Source organism: Heteronotia binoei, chromosome 9, assembly GCF_032191835.1.
Source record: "Heteronotia binoei isolate CCM8104 ecotype False Entrance Well chromosome 9, APGP_CSIRO_Hbin_v1, whole genome shotgun sequence".
In the NCBI taxonomy this organism is placed as follows: domain Eukaryota; kingdom Metazoa; phylum Chordata; class Lepidosauria; order Squamata; family Gekkonidae; genus Heteronotia; species Heteronotia binoei.
The window spans coordinates 99,626,593-99,653,397 of NC_083231.1; the positions used below are offsets into that span (position 1 = coordinate 99,626,593).

At 44.5% G+C, this 26,805-nt stretch overlaps 1 protein-coding gene across 1 annotated transcript in view; it reads right to left on the reverse strand.

Annotated features, from left to right (window-relative positions):
* MMRN1 (multimerin 1) overlaps positions 1-26,805 on the reverse strand; it is a 110,010-nt gene that overhangs the window by 15,745 nt on the left and 67,460 nt on the right. The window contains exons 4-6 of the mRNA XM_060247057.1: positions 25,896-26,012; positions 20,660-20,833; positions 5,088-7,079 (exon numbers count right to left, since the gene is read on the reverse strand). Coding sequence (XP_060103040.1) covers positions 5,088-7,079; positions 20,660-20,833; positions 25,896-26,012 — 2,283 coding nt within the window. The remainder of the gene's footprint in view (positions 1-5,087; positions 7,080-20,659; positions 20,834-25,895; positions 26,013-26,805) is intronic.

Below are 26,805 nucleotides of genomic sequence, written 5' to 3' on the forward strand. Positions count from 1 at the left end.
AGCACAGAGTTGGAAGGGGCCATACAGGCCGTCTAGTCCAACCTCCTGCTCAATGCCGCATCAGCCTAGAGCATCCCTGACCAGTGTTTGTCCAGCCACTATTTAAAGACTGAGGAGGAACTCACCACCTCCCTCAGTAGGTGATTCCACTGCTGAACAACTCTTAGCGTAAACAAGTTTCCCCTAATATCCAGCTGGTACCTTCCTGCCTTTCATTTAAACCCATTATTGCGAGTGCTCTCCTCTGTTGCCAAAAGAAACACCCCCTTGCCTTCCTCTAAGTGACAGCCCTTCTCCTAGAATCACAGTTGAGGCTATGGTATGAAGATTCCAAATCGATCACCTGGCAGTACCATCTCGAGATACCACTGCATCGTGTGAATGCTTCTTTAGAAATATTTAAGCAAAGAGGCACCCATACTGGCAATGTTAATTCTAAGGCAGCATCAGTGCCCCCCCAAATCATATATCCCTTCTGAGCCTCACCAAGCTTATTGCAAGTGTGTTGCTAGACACCTCCAAATAGGGCAATCAGCTCCAGGCTGGGAAATTCCTGGAGATTTGGGGGTGGAGCCCGGGGAGGGCAAAGTTTGCAGAGGGGAGGGAAATTAGCAGGGATGTGATGCCATAGAGTCTACCCCCCAAAGTGGCCATTTTCTCTAGGGGAGTTGCTCTCTGTGGGTCGAAAATCAGTTATCCAAATCCCTTTATTGGCATAGAAATAAAAAGTATAGCATGGCAAATTTACAGAGAGTTTCAATTATAAAAACCAGACAAACATCAAGAAGGGGAGCTAATCTTTTGCTCCTAGATTGTTATGGCAGCCGAAAGGTACTTTGCCACTAGGCTTCTTATATGGGAACATCGGTCATATAGTAGAAAGAAAACTAACTCCACCTCAGATGGAAATCAGTTATAGCTCATGAACATCTCCAGACCAGTGTTCCCTCTAAACTGAGTTAGTGTGAGCTAGCTCAAAGATTTTTAGCCTCCAGCTCACATATCTTTGTCTTAGCCTAGGAAGGATGACCCCAGAACACACTAATTTATGCAGTAGCCCACAACTTTAATGCCAGTAGCTCACAAAGTAGAATTTTTGCTCATAAGACTCTGCAGCTTAGAGGGAACATTGCTCCAGACCTCACCTGGATGCTGGCAATCCCAGCTCCAAAACTCAAAACCGATATCTCTGGCTGCCCAGATTACAACCTGTACAAATTGTTCCTTTCAGCCCTCAGCCTTACAGGTAGGTATAACTTCCTTCCAAAATAGGCCTAGCGTGACAGGTCATTACTGTCCATTAAGGAAACACTTGCTGTTCATTAGCGACTGGCAAGCTCGACAAGAACCTGGGGTGGGGGGTGGGAAGGGGCTTTCTTTTTGCTGGGCACAAGAGAACAGCATGCTCCTTAGCACTGCAGCAATCTACCCATTCCTTCCAGCCTCCTGGAAATCTCCTTTGCCACCTAGATACTGATTGCAAAACTGCCAATTGTGATTGAGCAGCTCCAGCTGAAATGCAGTCAGCCTTCATTCTGCAAAGATGAAATACAGCCGGCAAAAAGACCACGGCATTTCATCCGTGCTGCTGCTGACTTGCGTTGTTTCACTGCCGCCCGGAAGATGCTTCCAGGGGTTTAAGGCAGAATGAGTAAGCAGCCAGATATGAAATAAAGTGGAAAATATTATTGAAGCCTGAATCCACTTTAAACTTCTTGCGTGCTTGATTATCAGATGAACTGCAAGCACTTGACTTTAGGTTTGCCTTGAGCGTGTGCACCGAGGTGGAAGGAATGGAAATAAAAGAAAAAGATGACGGGGGACAAAAAAGAGGAAAGAATGAAAATGGCCTTGCTGCTCACCAATTTACCATATTGTGTCCAAAACAATGACGTTTTGCTAGAACTATTTCTTTCAAAAGGTTGTTTTAAGCGTGATCTTGTGTTGCTGATTCTAAATAACATTTGGTGCTGTTTGGACTGATCTGTCTTGGGTTACAGGTTTCTGCAGGCTCTGAGCAAACCATACTGAAAGTCCCTCCCTCCCCACCCACCAGATTGGGCACTTTAATAGCAAAGAGACCTATTTAGCATAGTAGCTAGAGCTGAGATACGAAGGTTCCCATTTCAAGTCTTCTGCCAAAAAACATACTAGGTGATCTTAGGACTTAATCCCGCCCTTCATTTACTACATATCAATAATAAAACTGGTTGCTTTACAAGGCTATTGTATTTGTAAGGATTATAACATGTAAAGCACACTAAACAATATTGGAAAAAATGTGAATTATTATTATTTCGGGAGGGGGAAATCCAATTTCTGAATAGAAACTACCTTACTGTAAGAACCTTGAAGAGGATTCAGAAGACACAGGACTTTTTTTTTGTACAAAAAGCCCATTTGCATATTAGTTCACACCCCCTGACATCACCATTGTTTTGCACAGGGCTTTTCTGTAGAGAAAGCTCAGCAGGAACTTATTTGCATATTAGGCCACACCCCCTGATGCCCAGCCATCCGGAATTGTGTTCCTGTACACTCCTGCTCAGAGTTATCAGAAAGCAGGGATGGAGGTTTGAATGTCCACTGGGCATTCCATTATACCTTATGGAGACTGATCCTCATAAGGGTATAATGGAGAATCAATCCATGGATATCTGGGACTGTAGAGGGGCTGTTTTTTGAAGTGGAGGCACTAAATTTTCAGTATAGCATCTAGTGCCTCTCCTAAAAACCCCCCCAGCTCTATGTTTTAAGAAGATTGTACCAGGGAGTCAAATTCTATGGGCCCCAAAATAAGGTGCCTTCATTCTTTCCAATGAAGGGATGGGGTTTAATAGGAGTGCAGAACTCCCTTCGGAATTCAACTGTGCTTGTCACAACCTTGCTCCTGGCTCCACCTCCAAAGTCTCCATGTATTTCCTGAGTCAGACCTGGCAATCCTACAAGAAAGGCCCTATTAAATCAAACCAGTCCAGCATCTTACTTCACAGCCAATTTACAGGGCCCAGATGGCAAGGCCTTCCCCTTCCAATAACGGATCTAATGAGTCAGAATGAACTATGGCATTCTGCTTCCAACAGTAAACAGACAGAAACTTCCAGGACTTCCACAAGCAGGATACCAAAATTCTTGTTATGGTTGCCAGGTCCCCCAGCCACTGGTGGGGAATGGGGGAGTAGGGTTGCCAGATCTAAGTTGGGAAACTCCTGGAGGTTTGGGGATGGAGCCTGGGGAGCACAAAGACCTCAGCAGCATACAATGCCACAGAGTCCACCATCTAAAGCCTCTATTTTTTTTTCAGTAGTCTGGAGATGAACTGCAATTTTGAGGGATCCCCAGGTTCTACCTGGAGGCTGGTGTCCCTAATTCCCATGTTGGCTGTCTCCAACACCTGGCTTCAACTGAACATGGAACTTCTATTTAACAATCACAAGTAATTATAAATAATTATGTTATATACTGAAAGCCAGAGATTTTTTAAACATGTAAAGTAAAGGAGGTATCGTTATTATGCCAATGATTTGGCTCAAGTAGTAAAGAGTCTAGTAGCAAAGATTTCAGGTTTTCACGGCTGGTAACATCATTAGGGTTTGTAGAATCTTTCGGGATCAAGTGCCGTGTTCTACTGGAGAAAGCTTTCCTTCCAGACGTTTCGTTCTCAGCTGCGGAGAACATCCTCAGTGGCATTGCAGCCGGAGCAGGCGCTCAGACCTTCTTGGCTGCTGTGCATTGAGTGGGGCCAGGGCTGCTGGAGAGCTGCTATTTGTAGGCTGGAGGGGGTGTGATGAAAGGGCAGTTGGTTTGTGGATGTGCCCATTGTTTGGTAGGGCTTCCTGGAAGGGTGGTGATAAGGAAGGCACTACCCAACGCAGTATCAACACCCGTCTCACCGAACACAAGAGACACTGTCGCTTGTTTCAGCCAGAAAAATCAGCTGTAGCTGAACATGCACTTCAAGAAGGAGACCATGTCATCCACTTTGAAAGAACTGAAGTCCTTTCTACGGTCTCACATTATCATACTCGCCTGAACAGAGAAGCTATTGAGATTTACAAACACCAGCACAATTTTAACAGAAAGGAAGAAGGCATTTTCATCCACCAATCTTGGTACCCAGCTCTGCAAAACACCCTACAGACTATAAATTGCAGAAAGTCTCAGAACAACCAGCAAATTCCACAGAACAATGGTCAACAACCATCTTCCTTATCTTCAAACCCCTTCCAACCTTCCCAGCAATTAACACAGAACAATGGTCACATTCAACAGCCAGTTTCCTTATCACTACCCTTCCAGGAAGCCCCACCAAACAATGGGCACATCCACAAACCAATTGCCCTTTCATCACACCCCCTCCAGCCTACAAATAGCAGCTCTCCAGCAGCCCTGGCCCCACTCAATGCACAGCAGCCAAGAAGGTCTGAGCGCCTGCTCCGGCTGCAACGCCACTGAGGATGTTCTCCACAGCTGAGAACGAAACGTCTGGAAGGAAAACTTTCTCCAGTAGAACACGGCACTTGATCCCGAAAGATTCTACAAACCCTAATGATGTTACCAGCCGTGAAAACCTGAAATCTTTGATAACAGCTCTCTTTGTCACATGCAAGTGTTTGGCTTAAGCAATTATCAATTCTAGTAAACCTCCTTGGCTGAATGTGCATTAATAATAAACCAAATCCTTACTAAAGGTATCTACCCTTCCCCAGGGCCGGCCCTAGACTGTCTGGCACCCTAGGCAAGGCTAACTTCTGTCGCCCCACTCCCTGCACTCATCATGTTACTGAGTCACGTGGGGGGCACCTAATTCATAACCCCCAGAAGGTCGGCGTCCCATCCCCTGTTGCTTTCTATCACTAACTTACCAGAAGTGGGCAACTGATGAAACTTCTATCTCTCCTAAATGCGCCCTCCTTTTTACTACTTCTAATAATTTTAATGCTTTCCCCTTGCATCCTTTTCTTTTCAAAATAGATTATGAAAGGTAGACAAGGATTTCTCTCTCTCTTGTGCTCTACAGTGCCTATTCGAACACAAGACTCTTTCATAATAGTAATAATAGAAGAAATGTTATTAAAATTCATTACCTGCATCTAAAGCAGTATCTGTGTTTCTCTGACTCCGTCCAGATTGGCCTGTGGTAGTGTTCGCTGGTGTCTTTTTAACAGGTCCTGGCTTTTTTACAACTGGAGGAGGTGGTTTCAGACGTTTGGTCATATTATATATGGCATCGTTGAGGGACTTGTCCACGTAGCTGGTCAGATTAGATAGGATCATTCCTGCTTTCATCTCCAGCACAGATTCAGTGAACTCTTGCAAGCCTTTCTGAAATAGCACAGTATCAGGGTGACCTACTTGCATTAACCTGGGAACGCTGGCAGCAACCTCTTGAATTCTTCCGGAGACATCTTGACACAAGCTCCTGGCTTCATAAGCCGTCTTATTTAAGAGTGGAATGCTCACAGACACACGGATAGATTTGGCTTCCAGCGCTCTGATTCTGGAACTCATGGTCTGAAACTGACCAGAGACCTCTTTGTCCTTTTCTGATAGAACAGCTTTGACATTTCGTACTGAGATGCAGCTGTTTGCTAAAAACTTAGCTATTTTTGCTTCCACGGCCTGCAGGCGAACTTCATGATCTTCATGCTCCTGCACTGGTTGCAAAAGTGTCTCTTCCTGGTGACCAGTGTCTCGGGGATGTTCTTGTGTATTTGACAATGTTGTTGTGTTCCAAACTTGATGGACTTGGCTGAGATCAGGGAAACTTATTCTGCCCTGTTCCCCTGATGAAGGATCTGAAAAAGGCACAGTCCTTCTTGTAACAAAGCCATGTTTCTGATTCTCATTGACTAGTATCTGAAGGGATTCGTTCATCAGCTGAAACTGAGGTATCCATGTCAATATGCTTTCCAAGTTCTCTGCTCCATGACAACAGGCTCTCGTTTCATTTCTCAAGCTATCCAGTGTTCCCTTCATTACGTAGTTGTCCTGAATAGAATCAATGGCACCGTTGATCACTATCATGGTCTTGTTTAAGCCATCTTCCATTAAAACAAAACATTCCTCAATTCGTCTCTCAGATTCTTCCTTATGAGCCTGAGCTTCATCTTTAAGCTTCTTTTGGCTTTTGGTGAGTTCTTCGATGGTGGAACTCAAACCTGTCACAAGACTGGTTAAATTTTCCAGCTTCCTGTTTACAGTGTCTCTTTCGATCTGCTGCTCATCATCTGATGGGAGGCTAAAAGGCACTCCTTGCTCAATCAAAGGCTGGAGGATCTCCATATCATAACAGAGGTCATTAATCTGCTCCGTCATTTTGTCCATCTTATCATCTAAAGGAAACATGAGGTTCTCCATCGTTCTGTTTAAAGTAAGCATGTTCTCTTCTGCTTCCTTCAGTCGTGTTTGGAATTCCCTCCGGCACTCAGAAAATACATCATCAAATGCTCCTGGTAAGGAGTCTTTCTGGATCTCCAGGGCTAGAGTGAGGTTGTTGATCTTGCTGTCTTGGACTCTGAGGTCATCATACAGCTGCAGAACCATCAGACTCTGAGTTTTCACTTTCTCATGCAGACCAATCATGTAATCTGTAATGTTATCGCTCACCGATTTACTTTCGGTTGCTGTAGGGATGTTTTGATCTGAGACCCTTTCAGCTGATAACAGCTGCTCATGAACCTCTTTCATTTGGCTCAGAGTCTTGTTCAGGGATTCGTAGTAAATGTCACTCTTTGAACTTTGATGCTCCAAAGCAACTCCCATAGCCTTCTGCTTTTCCTGCAAATCTCTGATTGGCAGATCACATGTAACGCTTATCTCCTCCTCAATGTGCAGGATCTGGGTTTTTATCTCTAGGATTTCTGTCTTTACAGGTCTGTTTTTTATTTCCAAAGCAAGTTTTTGTTGAGATGTATTCAAGCTTTTGACCATTTCTTTGGTACTCTCGAGGTTTTCAGATAGATCAGACATCATCTTGAAAATCTGGACTAGGGTCTCTTGCATGTCATTTTCTGAGACTTTGATCTGCTCTTTTACAATCTCTTTCACTAGCTCGTTAATGCTTTTGGACTTGAGACCTATGGACAGAAAGACATATACATCCCATCAAGAAACAGCAAAGCTTAAAAGAAAATCTAGTTAAACTGAGGGGAGCAACAGCCAAAATATTGTACTGTGACAGGGTGGGACAGCTAGAGTTCTTCAGCAAAGAAGAAAGTATATTACTAGGGTGGCTCAGTCAGTAAAGGGAAAGAAAAACAGAGAGAAAAACGGAGGGAAGTGGACAGGGCTGTCATACCAGTATCCAAACAAAACTATTGTTTTTGCTCTTCCTGTTAGAGCTCATACTTCTGGTGGCAGAAAGAGAACAGATTTTGTAATCATGCCCTCTCCACTTCTTTCACTACGGATGATTTCCTTTGCTGATTCTCGGTGGTTTCTGAGTTTCAATAGCGTTTTTGCTATTCACTCTTATTCTTTTAATCAGTTTTGTTACCCTGTGGGAGGAGCCATAATGCGCTACTCACTGCAATTATAGACAACTGTCACTAAGTGGAATATGTAACCAAGGTTTCTAGCATCCGAGACCAAATGTTTAAAAGACCTTTCCACTCTATTAGATATACAATTAGCTTACTGGGAGAAAGGCTGGATTGTCATGAGACAGGAGAAGTACTGAAAACATTTTAATTCTCAGCCATTAGAAAAACAATATGAGATTTGTTATCTGGCAGTTTAAGAAAGCACATCTTTTATCAGCGGTAGCCTGGTTGGCATGTTCATGGTGGAAGCAAGTGAGCTTTTTTTAAAAGGGAAAAAATAATAGGTCCATGTGGGCTTAAAGATTAATGATCTTTTTACTGTGGCCTAAGCTTTTATAGGCTTGAATCCACCTTGTGAGATGATCCTGATGAAGGGCATTCCAGGCTACCCAATGTTGTGACATCATAAATTTATTAGTCATCAAGGACTTGCTGCTTTTGCTACAACATGTTTCCACAATACTCCTGGAGTCTGCTTAAGAACAGCGCAGCTTATTGATGGGCTGACAGACTGGAGGGTTGTGAGGAAAGGGATAACGTAAAATCATATATAATGTATTTCCTGGCTTTTCACAAGGAAAGGACTATGAAGCTGCAGAGATAGGAACGATGCTACCCCTTTATCAGTCAACCATATCCATTTTGAAGTATTGCAAAGTCACGATGGCAATTTGGAAGGTGTAAATTGTGATGATGACCCAAATTCTCAAAACAGAACCTTCTCAGAATTTCTCCTTTTTAAAAACAAAACAAAACATTGTAGCTGAGCACTGCTGTATTTCGATTCTGAATATTGTAAACAGATTAATGGGCATATGAAATAAAATACACTTGGATGAGTGGCCCATGTTGCATTTTAAGAATATTTATTCCTACTTACTCCATAGGTGAACATCTCTGTGTAAGGTCTACACTGTATTTGATAACTGTTGTTTTTTTTAGGTCCATTCTTTATACGATGAGCTTGAAATATATTGATGTTTAACTTATGGTGTGCTCAGTTTGTATTTTACCACTAAGAATAGCTTTTTAGCTGAAATGTGTTTGATTCTTGTATTTGCACACATTTTTTACCTTTCTGCATTTATACATTCTGAGATTTGTCCTGATATTAGTTATATGTACTTATATACAAAACCATAGATGTGTGGTTTTTATTATGATTTTAAAATTTCCTATGCATAATTTAAATATATTGCATATTTTTATATTAGCATTGCATGTTTTGCTATATTTGATTATTGTTTTCTCCCTAACCTCTTTTTAAAAAATCTTTCCTATATTGGCTTGGTCTCCCCCTCCCTTTTTTAGGTTTTGCAAATTGTGATGACCCAAATTCTCAAAATATTACAATTGAACCCTAAACAGAATTAGATTTGCACTGTTCAGGGCTTCCCCTTCTTTTTTGTGGTGGGCAATCTCTCTCTCTCTCTCTTACACAAACACTCACATACACTCACACACACACAGACACAGACAAACAGACGGACAAACAAACAAGCTCTGGCCCCATTACTTGACCTGAGTCTGATGGAAAATTCAGGAAGAAACATGGCAAACCACCCCGTAAAAAAAGTCTGCCGTGAAAACATCATGATGCAATGTCACCCCAGAGTTGGAAATGACTGGTGCTTGCACAGGGAACCACCTTTTTTTCCCCCAGGAAGAAACTGGTAGCAAAACTGCAGCCATTTTGTATGAAATGGAATCATAATGTATGGTGCTCATTCAGATAAATCCCAGCCAGCAGTGGTTTGCCTACTTTTAGTTAGGCTTCCCAACCCCCCCGCCCTGGCGGGGGACCCCTGAATTAGCAGCCTCCTCCCCCGCTCTCCAAAAATCCGGAAGCAGGAGAAAAAACAGCACCAATTTTGGTGCCACTCTCTCAAACAGAGACACTCTTTCCCTGCCTGCCTCCCTCGCAGGCTTCAGGCTCCTCCCTTCCTCCGGATCACAAAGACCCGCCCACCGCCGGCCTGCTATTCGCTCCAGTCTGGCCTCCCTTTGCGAGGTGCATGCTGGGACTCGTAGTCCTTGAGTCCTCTCCGGCTGCTGGGCGGCGTCTCCTCGGGGACTATGTTTCCCAGCGTGTCCCACGCAGCTCCTTCCGCGACTGGGCAGCTGTGTGTGGTGGCCGAATGGCAGTGCGGGGCCGGCCAAGGCGATGCCAATGAGGGGAGCCAGGCTGTAGCCGGAGAGCGGAGGCGAGGCAAGGCAGCTGCTGGCATGTTCGGGCGGTCGCGCAGCTGGGGTGGCGGGCATGTCAGTGCCGCCTGCAACGTCTGCCCCCTTGACAACCTCAAGTAAGTCTCCCGGGTGGGGGAGGCGGAAGGAAGGGAGCTCTATCACGGGTTTGGGACAGGGCACGTGGCCTTGATCTTGGCTCCCCCCCTAATGTCCCCTGGCCCCACCCCCAAAGTCTCCTGGCTCCACCCCCAAAGTCCCCAGATATTTCTTGAATTGGACTTGGCAACCCTACTTTTAGTCCACCCATGTCTAAGATTCCACAACATTTCTTTTATTATATAAGGCATCTGAATTTAATCTCTTCATCTACATTTTTATGATTATAAATTAAGGTGGCAATATAGATGAAGGGAAGTTTTATAATATTTTATCACACATCAAATACTATAAAACAATGCATATATTTGTATGTTCAGTCCATGACAACACACACATCAACAGACTACATTGAATTAATTCTGTCAAGATTCAGCCCAACATAATTATTGGTATAGCAAAGTCACAAAAGCACAAACTTTCACCTGACCTAAGAGAAAGAAGGAAGGAAAGAACATAAGGTTTTACCAGTTGGGATGTAAATAAGGATTTGACAGAAACTGCATGTGGCCACATGATATCTGAACAAAGATTCACCCTGTGCAGGTCAGTTAGAAAATTCTGTTATCTTTTGCCAAATCCTAAATAAGTACTAATTGGCTAAAGAAACTTAAACAATCCCTAACTGTTTAATAGGGTAAAACCCATCTCAAACAAGTCTCCTCAGAAGATTACATGTCTGAGGGGCTATGCAAAACAAAAAGCCTAGGAAAACATGGGTAGAACAACATAATTTTGTAATTGTTTATTTGCCTTGCTGTAATCCTCTAACAAAGAACACAATACTTAATAGGCACTATTATAACATTATTTGCCAAAATTCCCTTTCTTTAAGACATTAACCCTCAATATTGCTATATTTTAGCTGGCAGAAGGCTGGAAACTTTTCACAAAATGTCTGAAATGCAAGTTTTACAGTGATCAAAGTGCTTCACTTACATCACCTCAACAAACTTTACAGCAGCTGTGTAAGCCAATGCTCATAATAATAGGTAGGAGGGCTGAGGCTGAGCAAATACTGGCTTTTGCCTAAGGCAACCTGTGGAATTTTTGTCTGGGTTGAGATCTAAAACAGGAACTATACTTGACAAGGGCCATCCAGATACAATAGTAAGACTGCCTCTGGGGGCGTGGGGGGGGTCCCTGTTCCCAGCTCCTCTTTCTCACTGCCGCTCTGAGTGCCTGATTGAGAAATATAAACCCAAAAAAGTTCTTCAGCCTGATGTTGTGAATCACTTCTGGGGGAAACCTGGAAGTGAGTCAGCTGTCTCTAGGAATCACCAGAAACCATATGGTAAAACCACAGAGTTTCTAGAGTTTCCTATTTATTTATTTAATTTATATCCCACCCTTCCCACCAAAGGCAGGCTCAGGGCGGCTCACAAACCAAGGGTTGACACAAACACATTAGTGTGACCAATACAATAAACAACAATAAAAACATAAAAACAATTTAAAACAATCGCATCCTAGAGAGGACTGGTTGCCAATGGCAGTCCACTCATGCCCCCACCCCTCTGTCTCCCACTGGTTGCCATACTTATGTGTAAGGGAGGATTCAAATGGAGGTGTCAGGGCTGGACAAAGGTCCAAGACCCCATACCCTGACTCAGCAGGTCCCAAAGATAGGCTGTAGGTAGAAACAGGTGAGCTCTCCCTATCTTATTGTCACTTTTTTTATTCCTCAACTTTCTTTTTCCTCAGCCATAGTATCCAGAAAAGGGGGGAGGAAGCAGAAGAATAAACAAAGATAGAAGGAATACTGCAAGTATTTGCTCTTTTTTTCATCTGCCAAGTGTCTTGTTCCCCACCAACAGGACAGATAAATTGTGTCAGGATAGAAGTTGGAAGAGGAAGATTCGTCTATGGCTCAGATATACCATCTGAAAAGTAGAGAGGCATTTGGTATCTGGATTGATGCATAATCTGAGCCAAAGATATTTCATCAGTACCTCTCCAACTAATCAAATGGGAGGTGGGGAATAAAACCAATCAGTTTAAAGTTACTCTAATATTATCTAACTGTATTAATAATTTATCCAAGTGTCCACTCATTCATAATGATGGAGGGAAGATTTCCAACTCTGGGTTGAGAAATTCTTGGTAATTTGGGAGTAGAACCTGGAGAAGGGAGGGTTTGAGTGAGGAGAGGGACTTCAGCGGAATATACATGCCATACAGTCTATTCTTCAAGGCAACCATTTTCTCTTGGGGAAGTCATCTCTATAGCCTGGAGATCAGTTGCAATTTCAGGAGAATTCCAGGCCCCCCCCTGGAAGTTAGCAACCCCAGAGCGGGGGTGAGAGCTCTATAGGAAATGGAATGTACTAGTGAAGGCAGCTAAACCCTTCTGCCCCATCGTGTGAAGCAGTGTCCTCCCAGCCCAGCTCCAGTAGTGGGCCAAACAATAAGAAGAAACAGAGTGCAAGAAGGTAGTGAGGGACACAGAAAAGCATTTGACTCCTTTCACCCACATGCAGTTTTCTGGAGGAGGAGATGGAGGAGTAACCATCCATGTTATCTCTCTTTAATGTGAATGGGCATGCAGGAAGAGGCTGTCATTGTTTTAGAGTTATCAAATCATATGAGATACACAAGTTTTGAGATTACAGGAAAGATGCCATTCCATCACATTTCATAAAGAAGACTGATTTTACCCCACCTTTCCTCCAAAGACCTCCAGGTGGTATACATAGTTTCCTCCCACTGTATTATCCTCAGAATAACCCTAGGAGGTTTAGTATAGAATGGGAGATATTAATATAGTGTGGTAATTGATATAGCAGAAGAGCCCCATGTCCTAAGCTCTACTCACGACCTGAGTTCGATCCCGGCGGAAGCTGGGTTCAGGTAGCCGGCTCAAGGTTGAATCAACCTTCCATCCTTCCAAGGTTGGTAAAATGAGTACCCAGCTTGCTGGGGGGAAAGTGTAGATGACTGGGGAAGGCAATGGCAAACCACCCCGTAAAAAGTCTGCCATGAAAATGTTGTGAAAGCAACGTCACCCCAGAGTTGGAAACGACTGGTGCTTGCACAGGGGACTACCTTTACCTTTTTAATTGATATAATCCAGTGTTGGATGCAGGAACTGATGAAAGGCATGGCTATATTAAGATTTAAATAACACATTTCAACTAAGTCAAGAAAAAATAATGTAATTTGTATCGTAGCACATAGCTTTTTCAGGATTTATTTTCTTAACAGGATTTTCCCTTCGCATAATGGTTAGAGTGTAGGACTATGATTTGGGAAAACTAGTTTCAGATCTCTACTCTGTGATGGCTGCTTGCTGGAGGACCCTGAGTCATTTGTGTACTCTCAGCCTAACCTACCTTATAGGTTTATTATGAGGATAAAATGATGAGGAGAATGATGTAAGCCATCTTGAGTTCCCATTGGGGAGAAAGGTGGGGGTATAAATGAAGTAAATAAATAAATCTTCTCTTCAACCTTGTCTTTTCCAAGCTGCTATTAACTGACTTTAACTGCGACTAACCAACCATACCAGATCTTCTCCAGTCTGAGAATTATCAAACTTCCACCAATCAGGTACAGGATTTACCAATCTGACCGATGATAGGCAAGCCAATCAGCAAACATTTCCCTCTCAGTTCTCACCTCCTTCTTTAAAGCTTACTCCCTAAGCTGAATTTTTCCCTTTTTTTCATACAGTTAAAGCTGAGAGTTAGTCACTGGCTTAGGGTCACCGGTTGAGCTTTATCCCAGTCTCATCCATAACCCTTGCCTTGCACTATTGATCATAGAGGAGTTCATAAACTGCTTAACCTATGAAACAATAAAAGAATCAGAAAAAAATCAAAACTGTTCCCACCTTTCTCTTGATTTCCACAGAAAAGGAAATCAAATATTGCCTTTATTTCTAAGCTACCAGGGGCACTGCTTCTTCTCCAAGAAAACATGAGAGACTTGGGTGTCCAGCTTCGGTGACCCTCACAGCCATTAACAACCGCAGCAGTCCATTTTGCCAGCTATGCATCTTCATTGAGTTTAATGGAGGCCTGTCACAGCTGGGCATTCATTCTCTTCCCCAGAAGGTGTCTCCCCCTCCTTTGCTTTTCTGTATTTGTCTTTTAATGAGCAGGAGTTGGGGGGGGTGGGGAGAAGAGCGATGAGGACAGTTCAAAGGTCCTATTAGGCAATGAAAAGGTCATATCTGGAAATACAGTGGGAGTTTGCACAAAGAAACAGAAAAGGCAGGACAGATCCAGAGGGAGGACGGATGGCACAAATCTAATATGGACAGAAAAGAAAGAGGTAGAAATTCCTGAAACAAAAGAAGAGAGGGGTTGCACATGACAGGCCAGCTTTCAAAACTGTTGGAGCAGTGATGTACCAATTAGTAAGTCCAATAAGTAATGTGATTTGGAGGGAAGGAGACACAATCTGGAAACACAAATGGATAGCAGATGGGTGAGAGCAAACAGACTTAAAAGGAAGAATGTAAATTAAATAAGATTAATTCTCAAGACATATTCCGGTTGGGGGGGGGGGGGACACAAGTCACATAATGACTTTTATTAAAACAAATCAAAATAACATCATTTGATTTTATCAGAACCGTTAACTGGCCTGAATGCTTCTTTAAAAGGGTGGAGAAAAAAAGCCAACTGGTGTTCTATACAGGATGCGGCCAAGAAGATCATGCCCTTAAGATCATGTCCTGAATTTTGTCCCCTCCCCACACCAGTTTTCTTAATTTCTTAACATTCAACCTGACAAAAAGTTCTGAAGAACTCAGAAGCTGGCACACTGTTTGTGTTGGTGTTGTTTTAGTCTTAACAAAAGGTATTACATGACTTTTGGGGGTTTTGCTCAGGACCAACATGACTACCTGCTTTATCTATCTATTTCTGAAATTCCAGCCAGCTTTAGCATTTAATAATTTTCATCAACTTCAATGGGGGACAGTTAAATGCGTAAATCATTCCCACTGAAATCAATGGAGGTTACAAGAGTTTATGTGATTATATGCTAAATGGCATGATTATATATTAAGCATTGAAGTTCAGGCTCATTTGTTTTAACTTATGGCAAATCAACTGCTAATCTTCTGTGTACCATTCCAGTTTTAGTATCGGTGCTGCCAAAGCACATGACAAATCAACTTTATATTTAAAAATATCAGAACGGATTTAAAATATGTAAAAGCAACAGGGAAAAAAAACTTTAAAAGAATATAACAGTCGCACAGGAATGAAGAAAATCAACTGATAAAATAATGAGTTTATGGAAGTATCAGTGCTCATGCAACAACAGCAAAAATTATTGGGAAGAGCTATTGGTTTATGGTGGTATAGCATGCATTGTGCATGAAGAAGACATGAAGCTCAGCCCCTGACACTTCCAGTTAAAAGGTTCTTGGACTGCAAAGCTGGAAAAGACCTAGATGAACCACTGCTCATCAGAGTAATAGGATGAAATGGACCAATGGCTTGATATATTTCAGTTTTATCTCTTCATTGATTCAGCAGCAATTGCTCAAATCTCTGTCAGACCTATTTGCATGCCCAGCAATCAACATACCCAGGGCTTTTTTTGTAGCAGGAACTCCTTTGCATATTAGGCTTGTTGTATATGAGGACCTAATGAAGACTACGACACATCCCTGATGTAGCCAATCCTCCAAGAGCTTACAGGGCTCTTCTTACAGGGCCTGCTGTAAGCTCCAGGAGGATTGGCTACATCAGGGGTGTGTGGCCTAATATGCAAAGGGGTTCCTGCTACAAAAAAGCCCTGCACATACCTAAAAATGGTCAAAGACTGCTTTGCTTAAGTGGCTCGGGAGCAAAGAGCCACAATGGTAAGTGGACACTGAGAGGGGATGGAAAATGCCATAGCTGAGCTCTGGAAACACAATGTGACAGATAATGCACAACTCAGAGAAGCAGGAGAGGTGAGGCTTTTGATGGATTGAGAGCAGGACACAGCAAGGGCCAAGGTGAAGAGAAGGAGAGCCAGGTTGGTGTAGTGTGCAGACTCTTATCTGGGAAAACCGGGCTTGATTCCCCACTCCTCCACTTGCACCTGCTGGGATGGCCTTGGGTCAGCCATAGCTCTCACAAGAGTTGTCCTTGAAAGGGTAGCTGCTGTGAGAGCTCTCTCAGCCCCACCCACCTCACAGGGTGTCTGTTGTGGGGGAAGAAGATAAAGGAGATTGTAAGCCGCTCTGAGACTCTGATTCAGAGAGAAGGGTGGGGTATAAATCTGCAGTCTTCTTCTTCTAGTACACAGCTACATGAGAAGAAAGCTCAAGGCTGCATTTGCTCAGCAGCTCAGCAGTGACTCATATTTATAGTAACATTTTCATAAATGTTCCCAATATCTGGTGGAACATTTCATTAATATTTTCTAATCATAAAATTTCCACCACTTTCTTTTGAAGCCTGCAGCTCTACCCCTCTTCTCCTTCATTTGTTTTTGCCATACAACTTTTAACTGGTGAGAAAAAGAACAGTATATAAGAATTCTTCTCGGGCTGACTGAAAGAGATGTGAGGGAAAGAAGACTGCAGAGAAGTGGGAATAACCTTCCATTTGGGGATGAGAGAAGTAGGTGGAAAAGAATGTTGAGATTGGGTATCAATTTTGTTGTGATGAAAACGATTTTCACAGAGCTGTCAAACAATACAGAAAAACAGAGTCATGGACCCCAGAGAGCACAAAGTTCTTCCTAAGTCCTTATGCAGCAGCTTCAGTGCGAGAGGCAGAGAGAAGACAAAATGCTTTTTCAGTAGCCCATCTCAACTCACAAATGCACTTCTGGAAGGGTCAAGCCCTGTCTAGTCCCTAGCCTTATAATGAAAAGCTAATAAAAGAGGCTAATAGTAGCAATTTCACAAGGCAACTTGGTCAGAAGGATAACCCAATTTGTAAATGACCGACATCAATCAAAGGGAAAGCCAGTATACAGTGAGAGAATGCTCATATAGTCCAGGGGAAGGCAGAAATAATATAACATGGAAATCCAATAAAAAGTCTCTAAGGCAAAGGCTGCCTTCACAGCCAGGATGGGAGCCAGTGGAGTAGAGTGGTTGGAGTGCTGTATTAGGTGAGATTGCAGACCTAACGTGTAGACAAAAATTCATCGTGACAGCTGTGAACTTGGCTGTTTTCTTTTGTGATCCTAATGTCTGCTGATAATAGAAGGGGATCCAGCATTCAGGGAGACACTCAGATGCTGATCCTACCAGAGCATATCTCCCATCAAAGGGAGAAGGGGAAGGGGGAAAGGAAGTAGAGAGGAAATGGAAAATGTTCCATGACATATTAAATGCACACCCAAGGGTGGATAGTGCCACAAAGCAATAAAATGCACAGGACAGGATGGATGGGACTGGAGGTGTAAATATGGCTTCATATAGAGCAGTGATTTTGGAGAGCAGAATGCAGAGCTTTAAAACTCTAGACACAAAGAAGGAATGGAGCTGCAATAAATGATGGTGTCTTCAGCAGCTTTTAGAGATCCAAAGATGCACTTTTAATGTGAACTCTGTCAGTATCTAAATGGCCAAGGACGCTGGAGCGTGACCTACAGCAAAATAAAGACTCCAGGACAAATTCTGTGAACTAGAAACAAATCTATCGCAAATTTGGATGGATGGAACAAAATGCCTCTCACATTATTTAGGGGCTGTCACCGTATCCCACTCACGGAATGAAGCCAGCTTGCTAGAGCATAGCAATATGTTTTCACCAGGCGGCTGTCGTATGGTGGACGGCAGCTCATCAAGTGGTACAGCCCTATTATGTGCAAATCTTCTGCACCATCACACCAGCAAATGTGCTGCTTTGGTAGCTTGATGTGATCCTCAAGACCTGGAGCTGATTCTGGCATGAAAAGGTCATTGTTGTCTGTTATATATGAATAACTCGATTCTCGTGTTCCCCTCTATTATCTCTGGTCAAATAGGTTTTGCACACTCCAATTAATGGATAAAGACTTGCACCCACTCATCTTTTCTGTCAGTAAAAAAATAAAAGTCCTCTTTGACCACCTCTTGGGCTATGCTGGGGATCATGGAACCAGCATAGAACTGGGAGCCAGCCTCGTGTAGTGGTTAAAGTGTCAGACTAGGATCTGGGAAATCCAGGTTCGAATCCCCACTTGTGCCATGGAATCTGGCTGGGAGACCCTGGGCCACTCACACACTTTAAGCCTAACCTACCTCACAAGATTGTTGTGAGGATAAAATAGAAGAGAGGAGAATGATGCAAGCTGCTTTGGGTTCCCATTGAAGTGAAGGGTGGGATATAAATAAATAATAAAATAAGGCTTCAGTAAGAAGGGGACTTGAGTAAGACTGAATGAAAAAGCTGACTGGATCCAACCCACTGCATTTATACTATTGTTAATAATATTTATACCCTGCTTTTTACAAAGTGCTTAAAGCAGTATATGTCACGTCTCAGGGCGCAGGCAGGAATGAGTTCAAAGCCAGTCCGAAGTAAAAGTTCAAAGAGTCAGTCAGAAGCTGAGTCACCACAGAAAAATCACAAACCAGAAGGAGAAGTCAGTGTCCAAAGCCAAAGGGTCAGGGTGCCAAGGAATTCAAGCAGGTCAGGAAGGAGCATGGATGCAAGCCAGGGAATCGACTTGTTGCTTCTACGAGGTTGCCAAGTCCCAGGCATGAGTTATATGGGCACATCAATCAGCCTACTTCCTGGGTGGTCGCAGTTCCTCTAGTTATCAGGGCTAAGATATCTGAAGCATTGGCGTGCAGCATGTTTTCTCTCAGTGTCTCTCGAAGATGCGATGGGAGGGGGAGAGTTTGGAGGAGACTGATTGTCAATAGCCGGTGTGGGTGCCTGGAATGTGGAGGGTATGATTGACGGCCCAGCTGTTGGTTCTTCCTGGTCTGTTAACCCTTCCAGCTCCCCCACCTCAGGGCTCATTACAGTATACATGATCACAATAAAAACCACAACTTATTAAATTTAATTGGATCATTCCAGCTAGCAGAAGAGCTTATCTCACAAGATCAGGAAGGTTCCCACAAGAATATAATTCTGTGGAATGTGAAAAATAGAACTTTTCACGATGGAATTTCTATGAGTAGGCTATTCTTGTGATCTACTAATGTTTGTTGAAAGTGTGTTGTCCAAGTGTGCCAAAGTTCTCCATGCACTTTCCTGCGGCTTTGTGCACTGGCCATGAGGCTGTGGTAAAACGTGGGCTGGAGGAGTCCCCTCATGCCTGCCATCAGTGCCAGGGGCAGGCTAGGTGGGTGCAGAAATTTCAGTGGTACAGAAAATTCTTCCTCACACTATATGGCCTGGCAGAATAGGGTTGGATCAGCAGTGAAGTGGCAGAAGCAGCCAGGAAAGGTGGGCAGGGTGAGTGAAGGCAGACTCACCTGCCAGGAGAAGCTAAGTAGGGGGGGAGTAGGGAGAGGCTTCACCAACACACCCAGGAACAGCTGGCAAGGGTGACACAGTCATTGTGTAGGGTTGCCAGTTCTGGGCTGGGAAATTCCTAGGGATTTGGGGGTGGGGCCTAGGAAGGGTGGAGTTTCAGAGAAGAGGGACCTCAGCAGGGTATAATGTCACACATGTCACACTCCAAAACAGCCATTTTCTGCAGAGGAACAATGGTTGCCAGCTGCCAGCTCCTCAGGGGGGAAAACTCCACCCCCAAACGGGGCATTGCTGTGTGACATTCCTGACATGATGGCCTCACTTCCAGGTGATGCCATTGTGCTAGTGACATCATCAGGATGGGGGACATTGTGCAGCGATGCTCTATTTTTTGGGCAACCTCTGTGGTTTTGAAAGCAAAAAACCCCTCCACAGAACAGAAATCAATAAAGGTGCAAAAAATTCCAGCTCTCTGCTGGTGGCTGCATATGACCAACAAAGATACTTGGTGGATCTCCATGAAGACAGAGAGTGTTACAAATGCAGCACCATGACAAGAAGAGATCAAAAGCACAAAAGAACATAAGAAAAGCCATGTTGGATCAGGCCAATGGCCCATCCAGTCCAACACTCTGTGTCATACAGTGGCCAAAACCCAGGTGCCATCAGGAGGTCCACCTGTGGGGCCAGAACTCCAAAAGCCCTTCCGCTGTTGTTCCCCAAGCATAGAGCATTATTGCTCCAGGCATAATGTTCCATCTATTCTTTGTGGCTAATAGTCCCTGAGGGACATCTGCTCTATATGTTTATCCGATCCTCTCTTGAAGCTGTCTATGCTTGTGGTCACTGCCACTTCCTGCACCAGTGAATTTTACGTGTTAATTACTCTTTGGGTGAGTAAGTATTTCTTTTATCTGTTCTAAGGTTTCTGTTTCCTTTTATCTGTTTCTATCTGTTCCCTATCTGTTTCCTTTTATCTGTTCTAAGATGTCCTGGCCACTACTTTCCTCAGTTCTGAAGAGGAAAACCCAGACAAGGGCCTCCAGCGAAGATCTTAATGAACAACACAGCACAGCACAGATGCTGACGGCTTTCAGTGTAATCCTAAACAGAGGCACTAAGCCCCTTAAGTTCAATGGACACAGAGGGGTATCACTCTGTATAGGCTTGCATTGCATAGCATATTGCCTTTTGTGGGGACAAAATCATCAGTCTTCGTTTTTCTTTTTTTTTAAAAAGCTAAGTAAAAAAAGAAAATGCACTTCCCTTCAGAACGTGCAATAATTGCAAAGGCACTCTTCACTCCGTTTTGAACAGTTTCTTTCTCCTTTTCTCCTCCCCTCTCTTTCCCTGGCACTTTTAACTGAGTGAGTGATTGCATTAATTTCTTTCTTTTACCTTTTAGAAAAGCCTGCAAGTCTCTGCCCTTATCTTCATTGATTTTGCCTTCCAGAGAGGATAGTGTCTTGCTCACATCACTCATGACGACCGAAATGTTGTCAACCTTCTTCTGTAACAAAGTCAGTTTCATCTCTTGGCTGCTAATCTGCTCATTCATTTTTTGTGCAATTGCTAGGTATGGGAAAGGGGAGGAAAGAATGGAACAAAAGAAGAAGAAAGTCAGCAAATTAAATCACAAAGAGAAAAGCAAAACAACAACCTGCCCAAGAAACCCAGAAACTAATTCAACAAATGGCTGCTGGAAATAGAGCTAAAAAGTTTCTGGGGTTATTAATAGGAATGAACGAGCTTGATTTTTGTCATGTGTCTTGACTTATGAGTGACAACCATATAAGCACAGCAGCAAATAATTGCTGAATAATCCATATTCATTAGAGAGTAGTTATAATTCCAGGAGGGTATATTGAATAGTTAGCAGAAATTAATGAGGGCAAGAGAAGCCTTTTCTCTCCCTCCCATCTAGTAGTCACCTATGGAGGATTCAGTTTTACTGTTTAAATGAATTCATTATACTCCTATCCACAGCTGAAAAATTCATTTCAGTTTCAGAGTGCCAATGATAGCTGCTTCTGAAACACTTAAAGTGATAACTTAACTCTGGCGATTAGTGATGTGCTCCAGGGATAGAGTGCCCAATCTGTGCACTTCTGTTTGCCTTCTCTTGTTATGCTTTATTCTATATTCTTTGGATTCTTTCCCCAAATGCAAGACTTGAATCCAACAGCACCTTAGAGACCAACAACATTTTTGGGTTATAGGCTTTTGAGAGACTCTCAAAAGTTAATACTCGCCCCCTAGACTTCCCAACCCTCCCGCCCTGGCGGGGGACCCCAGAATTCCCAGCCTCTTCCCCCGCTCCCCCAAAAAACGGAAGCGGGGGGAGGGGGGCTCTTCTCCGCTCACCGTAGCTGCTCCTCCGAGATGGGCTCAGGCTGGGCTCATCTCGAAGGAGCAGCTGGGATGGGGCAGGGAGGGGGCGGCGGTGGCGCGGCGGCATCGCCCGCTCCGCCTCTGGGCGGACCCCAGGGGCCGGCGGGAGTGGCTGGGAAGGGGAGCTTCCGAGCGGGCCGCATCCGGTCTTGGCCCGGCCCCGCTGGGGGGAGGTGCTCAGCTGGAGAGGCTGCCGGAGGAGCGCAGCGAGCTGGAGTGTGCCGCGCCGAATGACCCAGCAGCCAGGTGTCATGGGGAAGTGTTGAGAAGAAAGAGGCAGCGGCGCAGCAGGGGCCCTGCGGCAGCGGGCAGCCAGCCGGCGGGACCACGGAGAAGACAGGAGCTGCAGCAAGCGCCGGCCTGGGTCTCTCGCCTCCCCGCGCCGTTGCTGCTGCCCGAGCCCATGAGCCTCAACGAGCACTCCATGCAGGCACTGTCCTGGCGGAAGCTCTACCTCAGCCGGGCCAAACTGAAAGCCTCCAGCCGCACCTCGGCGCTGCTCTCCGGCTTCGCCATGGCTGCTCCGTGGCTGCTCCTCCGAGATGGGCTCAGGCTGGGCCCATCCCGGAGGAGCGGCTGCGGTGGGGCGGGGAAGAGGCGGCAGCAGCGCGGCAGCGTCGCCCGCTCCGCTCCGCCTCTGGGGTGGAATCGGAGAAGGGAAGGGTGGAGGGAAGGAGTTCAATTGTGCTTGTCACACCCTTGCTCCTAGCTCCACCCCAGTGTCTCCTGGCTCCACCCCCAAAGTCCCCAGATATTTCTGGAAGTGGACTTGGCAACCCTACCGCCCCCCCATATTTTGTTAGTCTCGAAGGTGCTGCTGGATTCAAATCTAGGCGCAATACTGCTGACCATCACAGGCACCCTCTGAAATTTTCTTCCCAAAAGGAACCTCCATAAGTGCTTCTGACAATTTTCAAAACCATCTTTAGTCCCTGATCTTAGAAATCTGACTCACTGCATGAAGAGTTTCTTCTCTGGTTCCAGATATCCAAGATATCAGATGACACCCACTCAGCCAAGTTTGATCAATTCCTTGCATTTAAGTTTTCTTTGGATGTCAGGTGATGCTGTGCAGAACTCTCTTTGTCCTAGTAATTTTCACCGGTGGTGGTGGAAAATGCTGGTGAAGCCACAGCTGATTTCTGGAAACCCATGGGATTTTCAAAGCTAGCTATAATATGAGTTCAACGCAAAGAAGAGCGGAGGTGGTAGTGATCATAGCTCTTTATTTCAGTACAGCATCATATAGGGCTGCAGACTGGGGAACTGGACCAATGAGGCCAATGTATACACACTTCAAGGTTCTCACGCTGTCACGCCATTGGGTCATTCAAACTGGCCAGGGGTTCATGATTGGAGCAGTGCAATAGGTATTTGGATCCTGCTGTCCATTGTTCCTGAGTCTTCAAGCTCAGTCCTTACGGCTCCAATGAGCCAGGCAGGAACACACATAATAGTCTTCACTTTGGTCCACATACACAACACTAGCAATGTTCCAAGGTGGTTTGCCATTGCCTGCCTCCACGTCTAGACTCTAGTTCTCCTGTCCAAATGCCAACCAAAGCTGAGCCTGCTTAGCTTTGGGGACTGGATGAGATAAGGCTAGCCTGGGCAATCCAGATCAGGACAGAATTTTCACTAGCCTTACTAAAACTAGTTTTGTCTCTCCAGAAATTCTGGGGATATTTAATCTTTGCAGGAACTTTGTCTCAAATTCTACTCTGCACCAGCAGGGGGCTTCTTGTATTATGTTTAGAACCCTACAAGGACCATTGTTATTTCTGTAGTATCAATCATAAAGCCTCAGTATGTCATGTAAGACAAATCAGCAGCTCCTCCCCTTAATCCCTCCACGTGTGACTTTTGCTTTGCCCTGAAAAAAGCTCTCTGAATTAGATGGTTAGGAGGCAGGGGAAAGTCCTGGCGTGGAACTTCTGAAGAATGATGCAGTTTACTAAATGAACTGTGTCTATGCAACATCACTTATGCTGGAGGTTGGGAATCTTGAAGTGATAAGCCATTGCTGCAACGTAGCAACTCAGAACATCAGGCTACTAGGCAGCAGGAAAATAAAAATTGTATAAATCCAGTATAGGAACTCAACTTTACATTGAGGGTGAGCATCATGTAATGTGAGGGCCACAGCAAGTCCTGACGGACAGCCAGTGTGGATCAGTGATTAGAACGTTGAACTAGTACCAAGGAGATCTGGGTTCAGCCATACACTCATGGGGTGACCCTGAGCCAGTTTAATTTTCTTAGCCTAACCTACCTGTCTGGGTTGGTATGAAGATAAAAAGAGGCAGGGGAGTAACATCCTAAGATCCCTAGGGGAAGGACTCTAAAAACATATAATAGATCATGTATGTCTGCATAACCTATGGGTTTCTGTTTGATTCCTGGAAATCTCAGCCAATAACACAATACAGACCGAACAATACAAAGCATTGCTCAGGATAAGGTTACAGGGATCTGGCATCTTGTCATCTTGTAATACTTCATACCTGCCATATCACATGGTCTGGAAGGCTGCACCTACTCCAGTGAAAGTGCACAACAGCAACAATGACATTATGTCTAGAAGAACCTACTCCTAGATAGCAGTTTTGCCACAACAGTCTAGGTTCCTGTCTTTCTGTAAGATGAAAGAAAGTAGACATCTCTTTGTTTAAGAGTGTGTATTTCTTGTAATTGTTTACATGCTGGGCTTTTTTTGCAGCAGGAACTCCTTTGCATATTAGGCCACACACCCCTGAAGTAGCCAATCCTCCAAGAGCTCACAGAGCTTAGTACAAGGCCTACTGTAATCTCCAGAAGGACTGGCTACATCAGGGGTGTGTGGCCTAATATGCGTTCATGCTACCAAAAAAAAGCCCTGTGAGCTTAAAAAACATTATGAAAAATATTTTAAAAGGTTAATAAAGGTGGAAAGTGTTATCAAGGGGCAGGCAAGTTATAGAATCATAGAACTGGAAGGGACCTCCAGGGTCATCTAGTCCAACCCCCTGCACAATGCGGGAATCTCACAAATACCTCTCCCTAATGGGAGTCCTATAGGAGTTTCAAGGCAAAAGACAAACAGGTGGTTTGCTATTGCCTACCTCTCTGTAGCCTCTGGACTTCCTTGGTAGTCTCCCATCTAAGGACTAACCGGGGCTAACCCTACTTAACTTCTGAGATCACACAAGGCTGGGCTAGCCTGGGCCATCCAGGGCAGGGCAGGGCAGGCAAGACTGGATCTACATGTTTTTTGAGCAAAATTAAAAAATGACACCTCCTTATGGACCATTCTGTCTTATGCTCCCATAGAATACAATGGACTCCATATCCAATTTGGCACCCTCCCTCCGTCGGTGCCCGGGGCAAGCACCCCCCTCTGCCCCCCCCCCCCCGATATGGCCCTGAGGGCTGGTAATATTAGGGGACACCGTAATGCAAAAACCACTAAAAGGAAACCTACAGTGAATCTAAAAAATCCCTGGGGATGAGAAACATTCTTCAGGGTTTCTTTAAAGGTGAGACAGAAGAGCAATGCAAAAGGACCAAATTCTACACAGAATAGGCTGCCAATGTAGGGTTGCCGCTTTGTTATCAGAACACCATATGGAGCTCTTTAAAGGCCTAGCCTGATGTGAAACTCTTCTAAAGCCATACATTTCTTCCCACCTGTTTTGTCCCCCACTGGCTATCCATCCACTGGCGAGCCATCCCCTTATATTACCCACTATAGTCAACACAACTTCACAGCACATAAGAGAACTTGTTGATTATAAGATCACGGCAGGAATGGATGAGAGAACCCCCTTTGCCTCATCTTCTGCTTCCGATTAAAAGGTATGCAGCCCAAGCCCAGGTTGTGGGCGACCACAGCAAAGATACGATCACCCGATATGAACAATGCCAGCAACAAATAAAAATGGGCATTAATAATAATTTCATATAGGCCGGTGGAGCACGTGACCTTATTGCTTTTGTAATGAAGTTAGCGGATGCGGGAAGATCGGTCAGGAATATGCCGTTTTCTTCCATCAATCACTGTGGTGTTTGCACAAACCTATAAATAACCTGTTTCGCCCCCCCCCTCACTTTTCTGAGCATACGCGCGAAAGAAAACAAGATTGCGAGAAGGTCCGGTGCTTCATCACATGGCTTTGGGTGGCCAGGGGGATTTCTTTTGTTCTGCTTTTAATAAATAGTGTTGACAATGATTGTGTTACAGACTATAGTAATTACAACAGCTGACCTGGGTTGCTGAGGTCCTGCGGCTGCTGTAGCGGCAGTTGGTTTCCCAGCGCACCCCCGTTGACAGCCACGTTGCTTTCAGCCTGGTTGCTGTGTATAAGCAGTTGATCCTGTTGGACTGGAAGAGAGAGGAAAAGGGGAAGAATAAAGACCAGTGAGTCATGCAGCATAACTAATTCATCTGACACTCATTGCTATCATTGCTGCTGCTCCTTGGTCCCCCACCACGCCCCTCTTACTCAGCAAAATCCTAATTGTTTGTGCTGATCACCGAGTTAACAGTTCTGCCCCATCTGGACCTCCTGCTACGCTGCCATCTTGGAAGGAGGAGCGGGATAGTGAAGGGCTTGAATCCTTAACCAGCGAGGATTAGAAGTGTCTCCTTCAGGTTGCAATTGATGGTGATTTGCCGATGCTTGCACTAATGCCAGGTTCACCCACCCTGATCATTAAGAACACGTGGAGAGCTGTAAGATTAATGTTGGAGTGGAGGCTTCACGGAAGGGCACGGAGCAAGTCTAGCATAATAAGTGCAGGATGGCCATCGCTCAGATTCAGTGGTCAAGGGGGGGAACAGTCCACAGAATGGGTTTGTGTTAGGGATGCTGTGGGAGTTTTCAAGGTTTCGATTCGTATTTCAGCTTTGCCCTTTCATAAAACTAAAAGCTCTACTGCATAGTTTTGAGACTGTTGTTAAAAATCTGCAACATGGAAAACTTTACTGAGAAACTGGAGTGGGGGGTGGGTGGGGGAAGGAGAGACAGATTTGCACAAGGGTGCTTTCACACATGCTAAATAAGAACATATGAGAAGCCATGTTGGATCAGGCCAATGACCCATCCAGTCCAACACTCTGTGTCACACAGTGGCCAATATAAGAAGAAGAAGAAGAAGAAGAAGATATTGGATTT